The 22,222-nt window shown below is 39.2% G+C and overlaps 1 protein-coding gene across 50 annotated transcripts in view; it reads left to right on the top strand.

The window, feature by feature from the left end:
* The window catches only part of RIMS2 (regulating synaptic membrane exocytosis 2), a 436,647-nt gene that overhangs the window by 191,926 nt on the left and 222,499 nt on the right, over positions 1 to 22,222 (top strand). For all 50 annotated transcript variants that reach the window (XM_048938982.1, XM_048938984.1, XM_048938989.1 and 47 more), the window contains one exon: positions 4,350 to 5,275. In XM_048938982.1, the coding sequence (XP_048794939.1) occupies positions 4,350 to 5,275 (926 nt within the window). The remainder of the gene's footprint in view (positions 1 to 4,349; positions 5,276 to 22,222) is intronic.

Genomic DNA, 22,222 nt, shown 5'->3' with positions numbered 1-22,222 from the left:
CTGAGATCTAGTTTTTACTGTGGTTTTGGAATCTGATGCAAAAACTTGCCTTTTCATATTGCCTTTTCCTTGGTACTTTTGAGTGTATTTTTTTCTTTTTTTTTCACCCAAATGTAAAACAAAGCAGGAGGGTGATTTTCCAATGAAGAATACAAATGAATGTCAAAGATTTTTAGGCTGTTTTGTTTTGTTACTGAAATCAGGGCCATGAAAAAAAGCAGTGTTACATTTTTCTGTGCCATATTTCAAGTACTTAGAATGTTGCTGAAGCATGGGGAGGGATTGAATAACTTAAGTGCGTTGTCAGGTTACAGTGAAGCTACTTGCTTTTCTGTAGTGACATTCGTAGTGCAGTGCAAATGAGGTTTCCACTGGCGTAAGGTTAGGAAAGATGTGTTAAAAGCCTAAATGTCATGTACAGGTAATGAATGATGATGATAATTAGTGATAAGTTGGAGAAAATGAATTTCAGTTTTCCTATCTGAAAAGTGCGTTTTTATAAACTGTGCCTGAGAAAGAGAGCTGTGTAGGTTTGTAGGTTCTAGGTTTTTCTAATCATAATAGAGATTTTGTTTTATTGCTGATTCAAAGGGACAGTGGTCTCAGTGGCCTTGAGGTGCAGTAACTGTGCAGATATGGGGCAGTCCTGCTGATGAGGGGTGCACGGTGGGTGGTGGGGCCGGGCTGTGCTGGGTGCTGTGGCACCCAGGGCTTCTGCTGCCCACTGTATGCTGGGCTGTCCAGGTGTGTGTGCAGTCAGTGTCCAAGGCATGGAACGCCTTTGTTGAGGTATCTTAGCGGTAGTTAACAGTGAGAAATGGATTAGACAGAGGCTGGTGAAGGTGAGTGAGAATTAGTGTGATCTAAAAATAACAGCAGATTTTTAATAGCAGTCACTGACCATAAGTTTTTGTGAAGACTGTGCCTCCTGCCACGATTTAATAACACCGTTCCAAATGTACACGTGCACTGCACAGCTGCGTTCACTGCAGGTATTTTTAAAATGAAAAAGAGTGCTAATGGTCTGGGGGGGCCGTGTGAGCAGTAAAGCAATGGCGAGCTGCAGTGCCCTGTGGTGTGGGGGCTGCAGGGCAGCATGAGCCCTCTCTAGCCAGCAAGATTTTGGCCCAGTGGTGGGTGAGTACTGCTAATTTGTTTCTGTTGGATGGGATTGTATCTGCTGGCATTTGATACTGGTAGTTAAGTTGGATCTCTTCAGGAGGGAGTAAATTAATTAGAAGGAAAGTGTGTTGGTCCCAGTCAGCATAGGCTAGGAATTACAGTAGTGACTTTACCTGTTAGGCTGCTCCCTCTGAGGACTGAAGTTGTATTTTCAGAAGGTCCTTTTTCCTCTTTTGGCCCAATATTGGCTCATGCAGGGCACCTGTACAAGGCTGTTTCTTCCATGAAAGGTTTGGAGTAGATTGAGAGCTCAGCTTATCTTTACATTGCTGTCAGCCACTGCTGTTGTTCTGTATTCATGTCTTGGCAATGAAAGCAAGAAAAGGTAATGACTGCTTGTGGTAAGGGGTTGGAAATCGTTTGTGTAAGAGGTATAAAAACACAGAACTCTGTTGGCCCATCCTCCTCTCATTAACATAGCTTATGCTAGGACAAAAAAGTAAATTTTCTAGAAGTCTTGTAACAGTTCCAAAAATATATGTTTTTGAGATAGAAATACACTGGTGTAAGCAGGAAGTGTACAATCAGTGTTTTTACTCATGCAGAAATCCCATCTTTTTCACCCTTAGTCGTTCCTCCCATGACATTTAAGTAGCAGTGTTTTCAGAGATTTGTCCTCTACACATTGTTAGGAGGACTGTGTAAAGTAGTCATGTATGTGTGTGCATGTACATATGATCTCCCAAGTGGAGCCAAACTAATTCTAACTACTCCGTTATTTATACTGCTGTAAGTATACATATGCATATATTTCATCCTGAAAAGCATGTAGACTTTGTATACTCTAAAGCATACATTAGATTCATCAAACTGGATTGTGTGTAGTGTCTTATATCACAGTTCACTATGAACTTGATCTTCTAAACCGTGCTTCTGAGGGTGTTTTTATGTCTTCGAGGAACAAATACTTGCAAAAATCTGCAGCTGCAAATATATCAACTCTACACGTAAAGCACACTCACTATCTCCAGCATTTAATATTGAAAGCAGAATATATGCAGATAGAACTTGCACACATACTGTCTCAATCATGCATTGAAATCTATGTGGATGATCCCATATTAACTGAGTGCCATCTACTCCAATTGGGTACGTGTACAGATGGAAGATTTTGTGATTGCATAGAATGGAACTGAGGAGAAGCTAGGCACATTTTCATTACAGGTATGGCAGAAATTTTCAACAGTGTCTGTAATTTGCAGTTGAAGTATCTTAATTTCGGAAGTGGTGATTTTTTCATCCACTGAAAACCGATTAACAGAAAGATACACGTCTTCTTAAAACTAAGAAACTTAACTAGAAACTTAAACTAAGTTTCTACCTCTAATCTCTCTTATTTTAATGAAAACCTATATGTCTTTGCAAGCTCTATGGTGCTGGCAATTATGTTGTCCTACTTGTCTATTTCTATTGGCTGTTCTGGTTTTAGACTTGGGAAACTCTGTTTATGTCATATGAGAACAATTCAGCTTGACTCCTCAGTAGCAGAAGCCATAGAGTTTTTTCTTAAATGTGCAGAGGTTATGATTTGTGCTAGTCTTAAACATGACAGTTTATTAAGACAGATAGGACATCTTAACTTCACAATAAGTAAATAGGCATCCAAATGATGCTTATAGTACTTGTCATCCTTCACCTTCAGGAGGAGTTGCACTTTTGCATGATTGAATTAGATTCCTCGTTTTCAGGTGCCTTTATAAGGCCAAAGTTCTTTAATGTTTACTGGTCTGGACTGGGTCCAAATCTTTCATGCATAGTTTTAAAACCCTGTAAGGTACCTAAGCCAGAATGCCGACTGGCCAGTCATCCACTGCGCACTCTCCTCTCCTGCAGTTGTAGTTTTCCTTTGATGAGCTGAGACAGTCTTTCCTTTTTGGCTGTGAGAAGAGTTTTCTGTGCAAGTACGTAGGCAGAGCCTTTTCTGCATGCTTTCCTGGGCACCGTGAGGGCCTGCTTTTCCTTCTCCCCTTCCCTAAGTTGGAGCCTTTCATTTTTAGGACAGCTGTGGGAACAGCAGGTTGTGTATTTGCTGTTATTTCTCTAGCCTAGACAGTGGGCAGGATCCCCATGTTGCTGCCTGTGATCAGGATCAGTGGACATTTGTGAAGGTTCTTAATTGCAAAGATAGAACAAAATGTAAGTGCAAATGGCTGATAACATGATAATAATGTTTGCTCCAGTTTCCCACAGGTAACTCTTTCAGCTGAATCTGGGGTGCTGAGTCCCAAGCTGGACTCATCTGGTAGTAGAATTTTGAACACTCATCATCCTTTTCGGATTAATTCAGGCACAGTTTGAAGTTTCAGACTGTGTTTTTTTTATGAATCACTCCTCCTTCTTTAATTAATTCATTCTATTCAAATAGCAAGCAATGCTACATTGAATGGAATTTATGTAATATTTTTTATATATTTGAGACAGATTCCCTGTTAAGATATTGTTTACAACAAAATTGTGTGCTTCGGTCGAATGTTTGTCAGTGTTTAGGAAAGAATATCTGTTCATAATTTTGTTTTGTTTTGTTTTCCTTGTTATCCTCAGAAGTTGCCCATTGCTAGATGCGGTCTGTAGCAGAAAATGATACAAGAGAAGTAGGGATGGGAAGGATTTTTCTGTCAAATCAGGTGGAAGTTTGAGGATCTTTGCTAGACATCTGCTGCCACTGGACCTTCATCCTCCTTTTTTCCTTTGACACACATCAGAGCTCTGTGGGAAATGAAATGTATATTTTTAAGCAATAATGGAAGCTAAAACATCAAACTAATGTAGTGAGACACACAGCCTTAATTTCTGTCATGACTATACAATCCTATGAAACAAAATTACATGGTCAGATTGTATCACTGGAAAAAGAGTACAAAAGCTTATAGAATCCTGGCACTTGTAAATCAGTTACAATTGCAAAATAAAGTATTTGTATTCTGTATTTTATGGTGTTGTATAAACATTTCTCCTATAAAGCTGTTTTTTATTTTAGTTATACACCATAAACATGTGGTCTTTATTTTAGTACAGGAATTGTGTGAGCACATTCATGAGCAAATGCAATGAATGGATTTTTCCCCATTAGCTGATCTTTGTATCATTTAGTTGGCATTAAATGTATATCTGTGCTACGGGAAATATTAACAAAGTTCTTTTTCTTATTTCTTGTCATGATTGTTTAGGAAAAGAAGCCCATCAATATCAAGAGAACAGAACAGAAGATACGACCAGAGGGAAGAGAGAGACGAATATTCACAGTATGCAACATCAGACAGTGCAATGCCCAGGTCACCATCAGATTATTCCGATAGGCGGTCACAGCGTGGCCCTCAGTTATACGAAGAGCCTGAACTGGGTGATTATAGAGATTCCAACAGGAGGAGTCGCAGGCGTTCCAAGGAGTATCCAGTAGAAGAGGAGGATGCACAGAACAGGGAGGAATATGAAAGGCAGAGGAGAGAAGAGGAATATCAGGCACGATACAGAAGTGATCCTAACTTGGCTCGTTATCCAGTCAAGCCACAACCATATGAGGAACAAATGCGCATCCATGCCGAAGTGTCCCGAGCACGTCATGAACGGAGACATAGCGATGTCTCATTGGCAAATACTGAGTTGGAAGATTCCCGGATATCTATGCTGAGGATGGAACGACCCTCAAGGCAAAGATCGGTGTCTGAGCGCAGAGCTGCCATGGAAAATCAGCGTTCATACTCTATGGAAAGAACTCGAGAGGCTCAGGGACCAAGTCCCAATCGTCAGAGGACCACAAATCATAGCCCTCCTACACCTAGGAGGAGTCCAATTCCTCTGGAAAGACCGGACATGAGGCGCTCTGATTCATTAAGGAAACAACACCATTTGGATCCCAATTCTGCTGTGCGGAAAACGAAACGTGAAAAGATGGAGACCATGTTAAGGAATGATTCACTCAGCTCAGACCAGTCTGAATCTGTCAGACCTCCACCACCAAAGCCCCATAAAACAAAAAAGGGAGGTAAAATGCGCCAGGTTTCATTAAGTAGCTCAGAAGAAGAATTGGCATCTACTCCAGAGTACACGAGTTGTGATGATGTGGAGATTGAAAGTGAAAGCGTTAGTGAAAAAGGTAAGATTTCTTATTTTTTACTAGTTTATATATATGGAATGAGGTTTGAGTTCCAGTCCGTTGTGTTTGTTTTACATATTAGAATTGGTTGCAAGCACACATTTACGGCCCTTTGTATATGACTTAAGTTTGTTGTGATGGAGTTGAGTTTTTCTAACTTTTTATTTACATGGAAAAGAACATCCCAGCTACTAGAAGTATTTGGATATATTTAAAGAAAATACTTGCCTATTGAAAGATCTGTTAATTACATCAATACAGTATCAAAAGTTGGGCTGTCTGTAGGGCCATGGTTTCATGTAATACTAATTTCCATTAGTACCAGATTTGTGTACTCCTGAATCACACATGAATGCAAATTTGATCTGGATTAAATGTAGGCACATGACCACATTTCTCTTGTATTAAGTTGTGCATCATTGCTCTAGTTATGCTAGTTTCATGTTGGCTGCTGTAATTTAAAGAGCATCTGATCCTAAAAAAAATATGTGTAATTTTTAAAGAAATTTGAAGTGAGTGAGTTGATTTGTATCAATGGAGGTTCCTTTTTTGCTGTAAGTCTATGGTGCCTTTGGGTTTTAGTGCATTATAGGATTTGTGATATAGGCGTTATTTCCCTGTCAGAAAGAAAATGTGTGATTAATTGAAATGATTTCCTACCAATCCAAAGATAACATGTGATTTAAATATGAAAGCAGTGTGGACCATCAGTTTGAACTAAATCAAGTCAATATTAATTCACTTACCTTCATGTATCCTCTTGATCTAAAATATGACAATTATAACTTGTTTTCAGTTGAGAGAAAAGAACCTTTTAGAGTTCATCTGCTATTGTGGTTGGATTAGAAAATTCACTATTTGATATTAAGATTACTATCAAATCAATTCTGTAGTAAAGAAGATTGGAGCTAGTGAATTTACTCTGAATTTTCATGTGTTAATTAGCAGCATCTGTGGTCTGATAAATAAGGTGGAAGATAGGGTAGAATGGAAGGAAATTTGGCCCAGAGTTCAAATAGAGAGTTATATACACTTCATCAAAAAGCGTGATTAAATCCCAACACAGTTTATCTTCCTATTAGAGGGAAAGGTCTGAACTTCAGGTTATTCATAATTTTATTCTTTATAGCAACCTTGAGGAAAGTAGATTCATCTATGTGGAATAGTAACAGTGTTATTTGATGAAATTGACCACAAAGAAACAGTGTACAAAATAATACAAACAATATATTGAAATATGTACTGAATATGTACAATATACAATATATACAATATACTGAAATATACACTATACAATATATGCAGTATACTGTAACACACCATTCACTGCCTCCCTGTGGCTCTCATCCACTTTTTGTTCTCCATAAAAGTTCAGCAAGTGTTGATGAATGTCAGTGGGAGTCTTCTTTCTGCATAGTGGAATTCAGTTACACACCTTTGCTTCGTATATGGCTTTAAACTAAAAGAGAGGAAATTGAGGCTAGATGCTAGGAAGAAATTTTGTACTTAGAGAGCAGTGAGGTGCTGGCACAGGCTGCCCAGAGAAGCTGTGGATGCCCCATCCCTGGAGGCGTTCATGGCCAAATTGGATTGGGCCCTGGGCAGCCTGAGTTGGTGAGTGGCAGCCCTGCCTACAGCAGGGGAGTCAGAACTGTGTGGGCTTTAAGGCCCCTTCCTGCTCAAGTCATTCTGTGGTTCTATGAATAATAAACACTTCCATGTCAGACCACCCCTCTGCTGCCATTTGTCACACAGAAACAAAGTGTAACAAAATACTGGTGGGAAGGTTCAACCTCTATTGCCATACCACCAACATCTGTCTCTGATGTTGTGGGCCAGCTTAATGAAAGAGGCATTTCTTTCAGAGCAACCTTCGTATTTGTTTACATAACATACAAAACATATCAATCCCACCATAAAAAAATGTTAGATTCTCTATCATCATAAGGGTCTGGCTTAAATTAGAGGTTTCATTTGGATAATTTTGCTTTTTAGTCTTGAAGAAAACGCATCATTATTGATAACAGTTGTTAATGTCATATCTGTACTGATTTTCCAGGCAGTGAATGGAGCTAATTTGAGCATGTATGAATGAAAAAGTTTAAAAAAAAAAAAAAAAACAAGAGGGAAAAATGCCTTGTTTGTTTGCTGATCTTGAATGACTTACCAAATGCAATTTTCATGTTACGTAGAGCACAGCTCTATCAGCATGGTCTATTGGTGGCCTGTGACTCTAAGCAGTATGGAGAACAGTCCTGTTTTTACAGTGGAAAAGAGCAATTGCATGAGCTGGGGAAAAGATCTGGCTGCTTCTGACTTTGGCTGCTTTCTGGCCTTGCTGAAGTGATAGAGGCAGCGCCACGCACGAGCAGCAGCTGGCCCAGCAGTCATAGCTGAACCAAGAGCCAGGCCCAGCTTCAGCTTTGCTCACGGCATCAGACAGCAACCTCAGCCCCATCCATGTGTCTCTCCCACTCCTCATTCTGAAGCAGAAGCACCGGAAAAGTGTGTGAGTGGATTTGGGAAGTTGTGGCTTCTGCTAGATGTGGGAAGGAGAGGTCTGCTAGCAGGAAGATTTTGTATTTGCTGTAGGTAGGCCTGCAAAGTCCTACCTCCTTGTTTTTGTTGTTTTTGTTACCATGTTAAGCAGCCTGCACACACAGTCCATGTAAGTGATTTCTTCCTGAATATCACAAAAAAACCCCACAACCAACACCAAAAAACACATCGGTCTCCCTTGTATTACAATATAGTACTTCCTTAACTGATATGATGGCATTTAATTATTTTAAACACTTACTGCTGTAAGAGTGGGCTTCTCCCCCCTAAGATCATTCTGTTTCTGCCCTACTGACCTTCTCAGCCCTGAGGATTTCCCAGTGTCCTTCCCAGCCACACACGCTCTCTTTGGCCAGAGAGAAAGTGCCAACCACAAAACACTTGGCCTTGGAGTTGCAAAGGATGGCAGTGTCAGAATGAGATCTCTGATGTATAAGAAGAGAGTTCTTTAAAGGGAGTGAATAATTTCTTCTCCATTTCTTTCTTTATGGAGTGCATATCCTTTTGCAGACCCTCAAATAAATATTAACAACTGTTCAGCTGTGAGGAGCAGTTTGAGCCTGAGCAGCAAGACCAGCTGTTAAGCGAGCTACATCTGAGCTTTTCCAAGGTCCTGACATTGGTTTTGAGAAAGCAGTTTGAGAATTGCAAATTATGCTGGAGTGTAGGAGAGAATTATAGTTATAAACCTGTAAGAGGGATACAGTTTTTTCCTTTTTAAGCTTATCATCTCTAAAAGGAAAAGGATTGATACATATGATGGAGACATAGGAAACGAAAATAGCCATTTTGTTTCACAAGTCCACAGAGATCAGCTGCTGGGTAAAGAGCTCTGAGAAGATCATCCAGTAATAGTGAATCCCTGAGAGTTGAAGTATTTGGGTCTGATCTCATTTCACTAGTTGTCTTCCTTAAGGAAACTTTTTCCTTAATTTTCAAAAACTTAATCTGGCCTGTGAGATGCCTCTTAGTGCATTGAAAACATATATATATATAACTTGACTGTGTTGTGCTCTCTTACAAAATATAAATTTTTATAAGCATATTTTCATTACAGACATTTAAAATGTCCTTACTTCTGGAACCGATTGCATGACCTTGTTTATTGCAAAACTAAATTCAGTCTAAAAGAGTTCAGTTTTTGACAGAGAATGAAGTCTGTTTGGAAGCAATATGCTCTTGTCACGAAGTAAGAAGTGCAGTAGAGCATGCTTTCCGTGTACTGCTGCAAGAACAGTGTATGGCTTACGTAAGCAGAGGTGCCAAACAAGTGGGAAAGTGTCACAGAGCTCTCATGTCTAAAGTCTAAGAGGTAGAGGACCTGGTTTCAATCCTACTTGTGCCAGTTTCTTGCATCTCCAACAGCTTTGAAGTTACGCTGAGCAAAATTAGATCAGAAAGAGGTCATTGTTTCTAAACTCTGCTTCATTCAGGTTAGAGAGTTCCTGAAAGTCTAACTTCCATGGAACACATGGGTATTATACTGGAAGGCAAAATTTCAGGGCTGAGGTGCAGTGCTTGTTATAAAAACAAAACAAGAGACTTTGCAATTCCACTCTGTTTCAGCATGGAGATACTTGAGCTTTCAAAATATTACATTTGGAGTGGCCATACGAAAAATAAGATACTGCAAAATTTGACATGTTGTATTAAAACTCAGATTTTAGGCTATTGCTGCATTTCTTTGTATTATTTTTCTTAATATTATAGTGCAAGAGAATGTGTTTTGCATTTGTAAAGAAGTCCTCTTTCATGAAGACCTACATCTTCTGTAAGGAAAACACATTTTTAAATATGTAAAGAGTTTGACTGGAAATTCAGAACTCTCAATTTTCTTCCAGCCTTCTTCTCTGAACACAGGGCTCTATTTCAGCTGCAAGGATAAGAAATATTACACTTCCCCCCATATGTGTTCTTGAGCAATAAAGCTGTCACTGCTTTTAAAGTACTTACATGGAATGACAAGTATCTCAATATTTTAAAATACAAAAGTTTAAGACCATGGATATTTCTAATAGTAATGAGATTCTTTGTTGTATTTTTCCAAACCTCCTACATAGGTGCTTGTATGTTACATAGGAGATAAAGGGAAGTGGTGTGATTTTCTGCGGCATCTGTAGGGATTTACTATGTAACATTTCAAATTTGCAGTTACTTAACCCTGGCAGAAGTCAATAATGCCCTTCTCAGACAGACTCAGCCTTTTCCCAATTCCTGGCTGCATATTCCCATCCTTAGTCACTCCTTCCCCACTGCTTTCAGAAGCTTTCAAGCAGGTACACGTCGCACTTTTTCCTTAAGCAAGCTGGGAAACTTATGCAGGGTAACACTAATTGATGGCTAGCAAAATGATGGTAAATATTAGCAATTTGAAATTTTTTGATTAAAAAATGATATTGAATGTTTTATTGTATATAGTGCTGCTAAAAAATAGTGTGAAACTAATTGTGACATATTAGAATCTAAGGATAGATAAGGATTTGTTGAAATTGGGAAGAAAAATATTTTCATGTAGGAGTTGGAGAAGACAGATTTTCTTGTAAGTGAATGAACATGAATAATTTTATAGTACTTCAATTTCAACAAAAACTGTAATACTCAGCTTTATTGATTAAAGCCTTGACTAAATTACAAATGGAGCCTTCTATACCCAAGTGTACAAAAACCATTAAAACTAATTCTTTATTCATGTTTTCTTTTACTTTGGGACTTCTCTGGAAGAACAGCTGTAGCAAAAGTGCTGTTCAGGCATCAGGTTAATTCTTTCCTGATATGATGTAATGAAGTAACTAGGAGCTGTTGTTTAAGTATCCTCGTGCCTTACTGGTAGTTACTTGTACTTCCAGAAGAGGTTAGGCTGATTATTAATGGCACAACATAATTTTTAATGAAAGTAATGAAAGAAATTACTGTGCAGATACGCCTGGGATCAGGTTGATGCTCAGAAATGCTAAGCCTCCTGTGGAGGTAGTTCTTCTCTTGTCCAACTGGGTTCTCTCACTTGTACTTGTGTTAAAGTCAAAAACCCAGGTCCTGTGGTCTGAGTCTTCCATCAGCTATAGAAGCTTTTAACTCATAGTGCTTTGGCAGAGTTTAGCTCAACTGAATACCACTGGATACTGTGTGTGACACTTCTTTACAGTGCCACGGCAGGATAGAATCATGCCAAGCAATTTCTCTTCTGAGTTCTCTGGAGGTTTAGCTGTATGTTGTAGCATTTGTAGTTTTTCACAGAGGGCTTCTGACAAAAAGGATCAACAGCAGCAGAAACAATGGTGTTGTATCTCCATATTACACGCAGCGTGCTTTTTTCAAGTCATGATTTTTTTAATAGGTGGGTGGAATCATGATTCTTGTAGTAAAACAAAGAGCTCAAACCTTTCTGTCACAGATCTAATCCCTGGATTTAACTCAGCATCATTTTAAATTCAGCGAGTACTTTCCTATGAAGTATTTAAGTTGATTTTGCAAGTAATTTTGCTGCCACCCCAATTAGATATCAGAAACATAAAGGACCATTGTCAAATAATTGTATTTAATTAATTTTACAAAATAATTAGTTGGGAGTATTCTAACAGTAATACAGCGTGATTTTTTTTTTTTTTTATACTTTATTTAAAATGTAAGGATTTTTTCCTTTCATTAAGGATAGAGTAAATCATAAGGGAAGAAGCAGAGAAAAGGAAGAGGAGGCTGCAGGTGGATGGGCTGCGTCCAAGCTGTCTGCCTGCGGGCATCTTGGTTAAGTAGCACTTTGTTCTGTCCCTGACAGTGAGTCTGGCTGTAATTTCACTTACAGCTGCTGAGGGGAAGCTGCATAACACCAGAGCTGGGCCCAGCTCAGGTGTGAGGGATGAGCAGGTAGCCTGGGGCAAAGCCCTGTCAGAGCCATACAGAAATGTGCCCCTGTACCTCAGCCTGAGCTACTGAACAGGGTCCATAAGCTGTGTGTCCTCACTGCCCACCGGTGCCTGCTTCTTTGGAACTCAGGCCACCTGGTTAGGATGCTAAATACTGATTGAGGATCTGAATATCACCCTATCTGTGCATATTCCAACTCACTCATTCCAAAACTGGTATGCATAAACATATTTTAAGCCCCACAATTGCATTTTGAAGGTTTTCAAGTCTTCCATTAATGTCAGCGGATCAGTAATGTGTTTCTTTCATTATAGTACACTGATTTCATACTGAAACCCCGCTTTTAGGGGCAGGATGGAAAAACCTTGATGTAACAACTTTTTTGTTAATTAAGGAAAAAGTGAAAAAGTTGAATAAAACTAATTGAATAGATTTGGCTCGTTGCAGTGTATCAAATCAGTGCTAAGAGGTCCTATGGTAAAGCTGCATTGCAAAATGTATTCTGCCATGGAATACAAAGTACCTACATCTCTTCAGAGATTCAAACTTCATATGCGCTAGCATTTTACACCTTTCCCCACTGAACTAACCCTGTCTGTCATGGAAATGTTGAAGATTGTTGCACAGAGAAAATGAAAGTCAGGAATAATGTTTAGCTCAGTATTGTTCTTTCTTGGCTATAAATCATCATTTTTTCATTATAAAGGTTCTTTGTGTGGCTTTGAAATGTGAAAGCATGAAAAAATTATCATTTATAATTTATTTCTGGAAACATTTCCAACAAAATGTATCAGCTTCTACTATAAAAATGCTTGCATTTATGTCTCATCTATTTCAATATGAAACTGAATTTGCTAGCCTCTGTTCATGCAGGCTTATTCTCTAAGTATTCTCTGTAGTAAGATATTCCTTTGAGATTTGTAAAGATAAATGAACTGACTGAATCATTATATTAAAAATACTTGTGTCACAAATGAAGACCAGACCGGAGGTAGGAATTGCTAAGGAAGTGCACTCAGAGAATGATATTGTGGAGAAACAATAATTACATTCCTTAATAAATAGTTTCAGTGTTTTTATTTGCAGCTTTTCTGATCATTTAGATTATGATCATCTTTTAGGCCCACAGTTATATAATCTGCTTACTTGGGAAATGGAAATATATGGACATTAGTTACATAATCTAAACAAGGATCTAATGAAAGTTTTCACCACGAATCTCCCTATTTTCTGCTACAAATATTGATAGGCCATATTTATATATGTAAAAAGGAGAGGCTTGGCTTGTGATAACCTGTCTGGGATGACCATATAGTACATGGTACCTTATCTGAGAAGTGACCATATGCAGTATCTTCACGGATTTCACAGTTTGTAAGGACTTTAATATTTCTTCTGTGTATTATGGAGTCATGAAATCATAGAATAGGATTATAGATTGGAGGTGACCCTAAAGATCATCTGGTTCCAACCTCCTGCCCATCAGCTCAGGGCCTCATCCAGTGCAGCCTTCGACACCTGCAGGGATGCCACATCCACAGCTTCTCTGTCAGCCTGTGCCAGTGCCTTACTGCTCCCTTTGTAAAAAACTGCCCTTTAACATCTAACCTCCATCTCCCCTCTTTTAGTTTAAAGCCATTCCCCTTGTCCTGGTCACTATCAGACCATGTAAAAAGTCACTGCGCCTTCTGCTTGTAAGCTCCCCTCAAGTACTGGATGCAGTGAGGTTTCCCCAGGGCCTTCTTTTATCAAGCTAAACAAACCCAACTCCCTCAACCTGTCTTCATAGAAGAGGTGCTCCAGTCCTCTGATCATTTTTGTAGCCCTCTTCTGGACCCGCTCCAACAGCTCTGCAACCCTCCTGTGCTGGGGACCGCAGGTACTGCAGTACTGCAGCACACAGGTAATGCACAGTACTGCAGATGAGGCTTCGCAAGGGCAGAACTGAGGAGGGTGATCACCTCCCTCTCCCTGCTTGCCACCCCTCTTTTGTTGCAACCCAGCATACTGTTAATGTTCCTGACTGCAAGCACACATTGCAGGCTCATGTCCACTTCATCCACTGGAACTCTGAAGTCCTTCTCCTCAGGACTGCTCTCAGTGAGTTCTTCTCACAGTCAGTACTCATACCTTGGATTGGAATATATGTAGTTTACCTTACATTATAATTTGGCTTTAAACATTTTTTAAAGGTCACTTTTGAAAATCTGCTGATAGGGAGAGTTTCTAAAAGCTGAGCTTCTTTGAGAATTGTACTGTTCTGTTTTTGTCCTGTGATTTCAGTACATGTTTTAAGAGTATTACAACCAAAAGCAACTTTTTAAAACAGCTACTTTAATGATGAGTGAAGAAAAAGAGTTTGTTCTTGGAAAATTTGAACTGATGAAGGCCAACAGAGTTGGAATTTAACTTCAGACTAATAGTCAATTAGGCTCCTGTTGTCTCTTCAGTCTAGAAAATACAAGGCTCAAAGCTCCTTGTTTTCAGGTCCTGATAATCAGTTGACTGAGATCCACCACCATTATACTTTACAAAAGCCGAGCCTACTCAGGAGCTGAAATCTTCATAGATGTCTGACTGCAGCTCCAAATGTAAGGATGTTATGTGTGCAGCATGCAGGTTCTTGTTCACTGCTAGTGAAAATGCACAGCTAATGGTGGTGATGGTGTTGAAAAACAGTGTTTTGTAGCTGACAATTTATGTTATTAAGTAATGTTATTGTGCTCTTTGTATCTCTTGTAGTTTCCATGCAAATAAACAGGAGGCATTACTTTCAGAACATTATTCCCATTAAGCATTCTCTAAGCCTGATTTCCTGTTGCTCTACTTGCTTTTTAGCTGTACAGAGTGACTGAGAAGTGGGTGTAAAACATTCCCATTCTGATTTGCCAGCATTTCCATTACCACTTTCCTGGTACTGGCTTTGCAGATCAGGTGACTGGACAAGAGGTACTGCAGTGGAAGATAAAAGCTGCAATTTTCAGATGCACTGAAGTCCCAGTGCACTTAGGAAATTCAATGAGAGCACGGAGTGTTTAGTCAGCAGTCTCATTCTTTTTAAATATCTGGGCAGAGGCCGTAGGCAAAGAGCACTCCCTCCTGAAGCCATTTGCATTTGTGTCACGCGAGTGTGAAATCCCATCGCCCTGTGGAGGCAGTGACCTTCAGCTCCTCTTGCAGATATCACTGAGAACTATACAGAGCTGAGTGAGCCCGAAGTTGGATGGTTCTTTTTACTGACAACAGTAATGACGTGCTGGAAGAAGTACTGTGAAAGTCACATGTAATTAAATAACTTAATTACTAATTAACGGTTAAAGGTCACCTGGACAGTCTGTAAAAGGAACCGACAAACAGTTTGTAGCACAGCCTTCCATTAAGACTGCCTCAGATTTCATACTCCGTGGCTGTTTCATTTGCAATTCTTATTACAGGGAGAGTTGCTGTTGCAGTTCTCCTTGCAGGATTTTTACTGCAGGCCTCTGTTCTGAATTGCAGAAAAAGTAATTCAACCATTTTGAAGAGTGAGTCTGAAGGAAAATGTCGTATTTTTTTCTATGTTAAAATAGTTAAACCATCAATTTGCAGTGGTGTATCATCTCCATTTCAGGAGGGTGCGTTTTGTCTCTTTGAAAATTGGCACGCAATTGGCTGTATTATTAATCTTTGGAAAAAATCAATTCACACAGTCTTAGGAGAGAACTGTTAGTGTTCCGTCACTGATATCTGTGTCCAGGCTGAAGTTGCTGAAGGTTCTCAATGTGAAGAAACCTTTCCTAAGGAGATACAAACTAGTTTTCTTCCAGGATGTCAAAGACTCAGATTTTCCTGTAAGTGCTCTGGACTGAGGCAGTGTAGGAGCCCAAAAAAAGTCTATATATATTTTGTATCCTTGACATACTTTCTGCATCCTGCTGAGCCTGGGAAGGAAAAACAGATTGTTCACAAGGTGGACCAAAGCTAATTTTGGGAGGAAAACCACTAAATTGGAACAAGAGTTCTGTGAGAGAGGAGATGGAGGAAGAAGCTGTCCTCAGGAGCTGCTGGGTGAGAGGGGAGGTGGTGGTGTGCAGGGCTGCAGGACTGGTGGGACCGAGGAGCTGGGGCTGGAAGTGCTGGTTATCTGCCATTTCTGAGCTGTGGGCTGCTTGGTCTTGTGATTGCGTCTGTCTTTCTTGGTCTTTTCCCTGTGTTCCATTTATTTATTTAGTTAGTTAGTTAGTTGTTATTATTTGTTAACACAACAAAGTTTTAACATCTAAAGGGAACGAATATAAGTAAACACAGGTGCTACCTGTTTTGTTAAAATTAGTGTATAGCGTTACTCTGCAAGTGTGTAAAACCAGGTCTTCTTGAGCTCTTTCATCCTACTTGCCCAATTTCTCTAAAATACTTTGGTTTTCAGACTGCACAAGTGATGGTAGATCCTTCCTGACAAGCTAAAATATGGTTCTGTGTTTTCAGCAGTTAAAACAAATAACTGAAGAGATTTGAGTGAGCGCTCTGTGTTAAATACTTCTCATATAGGAAAAAAATAGTGTAATTCTCTGTCAAAAAGCATCTTCTTCAGCCAACGTTATGAATAAATATTTAATTCCTTATGGAACAGATGATCACAGACTCCTGGTTAAACTGAGCTATTTCTTACACCGATGGGGAAGAATTATATGTTAAATATTGTTCAGATATTACTTTAAAAATTGACCTAAGCTCATTATCCTGACTTACTTTGATTTGTTTAAATATTGCTTTTTGAATGAACTCTTAGTCCAGGCTTCTAGATTCTAAATGCACTAAACAGCATTACTAGTGGATCTGGAATTTAAGATCATTGAGGTCCTTTCTATCTCAAGCCATTGTGTGAGTCTGTAATTATTGTTACCTGTTTTTTTAGCAATAACAAGCCATATAAAGTCTGGAAGGCTGTGTGGACTGCATCAACAGAGGGGCGGCAGTAAGGAGATGGAGGAGATTGCCCCTTTTGCTCTGCTCTTGTGAGATCTTACCAAGAAAAGCTGAGAGTTGGGCGTGTTCAGTCTGGAAAAGGGAAAGCTCTGAAGAGACCTTATTTTGGCTTCCAGCACCTAAAGGGAGCTTATGAACAGGAGGGAGACTGACTTTTTGCATGATCGCATAGTGATAGGACAAGGACAAATGATTTCAAACTAAAAGAAGGGAGATTTCGGTTAGATATTAGAGAAAATTTTTTACTCAGGGTGGTGAGGCGCTGGCACAAGCTGCCCAGAGAAGCTGTGGATGCCCCATCCCTGGAGGCATTCAGGAACAGGTTGGGTGAGTCCTGGGCAGCCTGAGCTGGTGGGTGGCAGCCCTGCCCATGGTGAGTGGTTGAAACTGGATGTTTTTTAAAGGTCACCTCCGCTCCAAACCATTTTATGAAAAGATCCTATAGAAACTGTCTTTTCTACTCATTGTTAACTGCATTATAGGAATGGGATCAGCAAGCTACCAAAGCAGAATTTCAGATACTGGTTTCTGTGAAATAGATTTTTATATCTTTTTGCTTCTTACTGTATTTCATCAGTCATCATTTTGCTGCTATATACAGTTTTAAGAGTATTTGTTTTGCTTTAAATTTTTCTAGTTGGACATTATGTCTTTAATGTCCCTTTGATAATTCTGCTGTTGCAATAATGGATGTTATTGAAGATTTATCTTTGTATGAGAACATTTAGTACAGTTTGCAAATCTTTTCTAATCATATTTGTCAAGATGGATTGTAAATAATTATGAAATAGGTTGTATAATAATCAACGACACAAGGGAATTCATCTAAATTGTGGAAGACAAATTTATGAATTTTTATTTTCCTCTGCTTTCCAGGCTTCAGCTACATATTTATCTCTAGATCTTTACTCATCATGTCTCTTTATTTAATATACTATTGAAGTTATATATGTAGGTTGCTCAGAAAGTAATGCCTACTATTTATTTCTATGGAAACTACAACAGATGTTTTCAGGCCTGTGCTAGCCCTATGCTTCCTCATGCTGGCCAACTCATCACTGGCTATCTTAGCCTGCTCTGATGGCTTAGAAGTGCACTGTGGCCCTTTCTCAGCGTCCAGATCTGGGCCACCTATTAGAGGTTTAAATTTGATATTATGTAGCATAATCCAACAAATGCTTTGGCTATTATGTTCCTTCTTAAAGAGTTTGCTGAACTGTACAGCCCTATCAGATCATGCACTTGCAAACTATTTATGATGAAAACATTAGCATAAAATAGTAGCTGCACTTCCATATTAGAGGCTGAGATGTACCCAGGAGAGCCTTAATCCTTGACTGCTGCTTTTAGTTAGTGTTGCAATAAGAATAATATGTTGCTGCCTAGAGTTTAACTTGGTCAACTGTCAATGCTTTTATTGAGCAGAAAAGCTGTGCTTTAGTACTTGTGTGATATGTCTGCTGCTTTTTTTTCTGAACCATTTTTATAGTTTTGTGGAACTTAAAATGAGTAATTACCATTACAGCAGCTAATAGGTCCGGCTATTTATCACAGTACATTCAGTGCCATGCTGCTAATTTGTTAGTGAGCTCAGTAACTTGTATGACAAAAGAGCACCTTGTGTTTGATCAAAGGGTGTTTCTTGAAAGGTATCCAGCGCTTGTGTGGAGGAGAGATGAGAATCTGTGATGTGTCTTAGTAGTTCATTTCAGTAGGAGATTGCTGTTGACATTTAAGCTGAGAATTTAGATTCCAGATATTTATCTCACCTTACATGTGTTTTATAATTTCAGCCTGGATGAAGGTTTAATTTTATGCATTCTAAACCTGGTAAGCCACCAGGGTTAATCATAAGCTGTACATTTCTACATTTGCCTGAGACTGTGTGGGACCCGAAGCAGGGAGCAACACTCATACCAATACGTAATCTGTGCTCCTAATGTTGCTCCAAATGCCAAAACTTTATTAACAATCTGGGTACTCCTTCACTGTGAGGACTCAAGCTGATTCAACACATAAAATATTCTTAGTCTGAGCCCTTGACAGTCTCCTAAATATTCTGCCCTGGAGTTCAGCTGGGTGTCACTTGCAGCTTTTAAAGTATGTTCTGAATTTTGATTATGTGATGACATGTGTAGAGAAATAATAATGTGTTCCCATTAAAGAGTAACATTTCCATTTGAAAATGTGCTGGGTTTAGTGGTGCGTATCAGGTGGATGATTTGCTTGAAGTTTTTGATGGAGTCATTTAGATGCTCTGAGTTAGCAAACCTGCAAATGGATCAGTATTATTTTAAGAAAACCATAAAAAATAGCTAAAATTAATATAGGAAAAAGATCTACAGAAAATAGTATGCTAAGGGTTTCTTTCTTTCTTTTTTTGCTTTTTTTCCCTTCCTTCCTTCCTTCCTTCCTTCCTTCCTTCCTTCCTTCCTTCCTTCCTTCCTTCCTTCCTTCCTTCCTTCCTTCCTTCCTTCCTTCCTTCCTTCCTTCCTTCCTTCCTTCCTTCCTTCCTTCCTTCCTTCCTTCCTTCCTTCCTTCCTTCCTTCCCCCCTTCCCCCCTTCCCCCCTTCCCCCCTTCCCCCCTTCCTTCCCCCCTTCCTTCCCCCCTCCCCTCCCCTCCCCTCCCCTCCCCTCCCCTCCCCTCCCCTCCCCTCCCCTCCCCTCCCCTCCCCTCCCCTCCCCTCCCCTCCTCTCCTCTCCTCTCCTCTCCTCTCCTCTCCTCTCCTCTCCTCTCTTCCTTCCCTCTCTCTCTCTCTCTTTGTTTCAATTTATTGCATTTAGGTTATTTCTTACCATTTATAATGAGAGTCTGAGAAATCAGAGGACAATGGTTATAGCTATCATTATTATTCCACTGACTAGAATATGCTACATGATGCTATGATTTAACTATTCATTTTATTAGAAAAATATGCTTGGAGAATTGAAAGTCAGTGAGGAGAAATATTGCAGAATTTATATGATGAGAAAATATGGTTGCTAAAGTTATATTCAATAAATTATTCATTAAACATTCATTATATACTTAAAAATTAGAAGTCTGCTTAGTATTTAATTTGTATTTAATATTTAATTTGTAACTGTTTGGAGTTCAATATCATATTTCTACTGCATGCAAATGTAAACGCTGTAATATTTTGACTTAATATATTCAGAAGATACTTAAAAGAGGAAAAACAAGAATGATACGGTGACTGAAAGCCAAGTATCAAAGAAAGAAAACAGAAGAACTACATGTTATTGTCCACTTCTCAACTAATTCATTTGTGAAAGACTGCGAGCAGACAAGAAGTGTTTTTCCTGTGGACTGGAGAATAATTTGTGTTCTTTCATATTTATTTTCTCAACAGCAGGCACTGTTTGGGAGGGAGACACATGCTTTGAGTACCGTCTGTGTGGTTTGATTATGGTGGGTGGTTTTCTGCTAGTGGATAAACTGGCTTTTCTCAGGGGCAACCAGCGTAGCCTCTCTCCTGCCAATAACCTTAGGGTGAATGCTGAGTTCTTGGTGGCAGAGGTGATGCAGGTAAATTGTGCTGATTGTGGATGTATTTCCTGACCAAGTAACATTGAATGTGAAAGAGCAGGGGTTAGAATGCTTCACAAAGGTGTTCTCTTTCTTAAACTGATTACACTGTCATTGAAGCAGAGCAAAAAAGGTAGAGTTTGGGTAAACATGGATACTCAACAAACTCAGCGTCACATACTGTGTAAGGCCTTTTCATGTAGAAGTATTCATTGAGACTATGCCAATAAATATAGCACCACGTATTTCAAGTTTGCTTAAAAGAACAGTTTCTAAGTCTCAAAGTTTCTCAAAGTCTCAAAGCACAGATTAGCATGAATCATTACCAAGATGCTAAATGCGTCAAATTTGCACCTGAGCATACACAATTAGGTGCTGGCCTCCTCTCTGCTCTGAACTGTGGGAATCTGCCCTATTTTAAAAATTGTTAGTATGTGCCTAAGTCCAATAGAGTGGGCAGGTTTACTGCTCACACTGTACACAGGTGCAGTGATGCTGCTCCAGCTGGGGGCTTGTTTTTTGCCTCCCTGGCACATGCTGTAGAAGCAAACGTATAGGACTTTGCATCTGACTGTGCTGGTAATGTCCTGGGTGAGTTTTGGGGGTAATCTGAACTGGAGGCAGCCCAGGGTAAACAGGATTGGTTAAAGAGTGGGTTAAAGTGCAAGTGGATGTATTTCTAACAAAATTTAGCATAATCAAATCTAATCCAGTGTATCCAGCTTGCCTCCCTTTGAATCTGTAGATGATATCCTTTATGGGATATAATAAATTCCAAGGGATATAAGGATGGGAATAATAAGTTCCAAGGTACTACTGAGCTTTCACTATTGCAGCAGCAGAACAATTCATTGACATTTGTGAGGTTTTTGATGAAAGATTTCCTTTTATCAGAAAAATAGTAATTCATCACGTATTGTTACTGACATGTAGAACACAGAAAAAGAAACAGAAAACATTTATATGGCTGGAATATGAAATTTAAATAATGACAAGTATATTTTTCTTTCGTATTCTGTAACATTTCCAGGGCAAAACAGAAACTGCTAAGGGACTCTCACAGGCACTAACTGTTATTCCAGGAGAGAAGTACAAGCAATGAAAAGAGATGTAAGGACTCATATTGGTTGTTTCTTGACTTCAGGACCATGATACCGATAAAAATGGAAGAGTGAGGATGAAGAGCCATACAAAGTTTGCGCTCATTGTTGATTACGTTGCTCAGCGCAGTTGATACAGGACTGCACAGATGGATTGTCTGAGAAGGGGTAGGCTTTGATCTCCGGGCTTCAGATGGGGCTGCACTACTTGCCTTGCCCTCTCCTCCTTGCCTGTTGGACAGCATTGCTTACTACAGCTGAGCTTCTCATATGGTTATGATGGTGATGATGCCATGAAATCAGTTCAAAAACTGAGCAGCTGTAGAATTGGTTCTATGGAAGTCAAGGAAATGACAGGAGAGAAAACTGAATATGTCCAATTCTAGTGTAAAGAATAAGCACATTCTCTTTAATTTGAAGAGTTTATGCAATTTATTGATTTTGAGATTATTTTCTGTTAAATTCACCTGCTCAGAATATATTTGAATGCCTTGAATTTAATAGGAAAATACTTATAAGCATCAGTTGGAATGAGGATTTATATTTTAATTACAAAAATGAATCTAGTTAATCTAGATGCCTTCAAATGAATCTGCTTTAACAAATGGAGGTGCTCAGCCACTGTCTCACACAGATTAGTGCTTGCAGCTTGGATTCAATAGTGTTACATGGTCATTTACTCAGATTTCTTAAGACATCTCAATTAGAACAACATCAAATAGAATGTGGCAGAAAATTGTAATATCAGGCTCAGGCACGAGTCAAACAACTGGTAAGCAGTAGCAAAATATTTAAATACCTGATAAGCAAGTGCCCATAAAACCTTGAGTTTATTGTGCTTGATTTTTTTAATCATGCCAAACTTTAAATAAGAGACAAGAGAGAAAGTATTCTGCCCTATCAATGGAAGTCCTTATTTTTTCCTAATTTTTA

The sequence above is a fragment of the Lagopus muta genome, chromosome 3 (assembly GCF_023343835.1).
Source record: "Lagopus muta isolate bLagMut1 chromosome 3, bLagMut1 primary, whole genome shotgun sequence".
NCBI classification, from domain to species: Eukaryota; Metazoa; Chordata; class Aves; order Galliformes; family Phasianidae; genus Lagopus; species Lagopus muta.
This window is presented reverse-complemented; position numbering and strand designations above follow the sequence as displayed.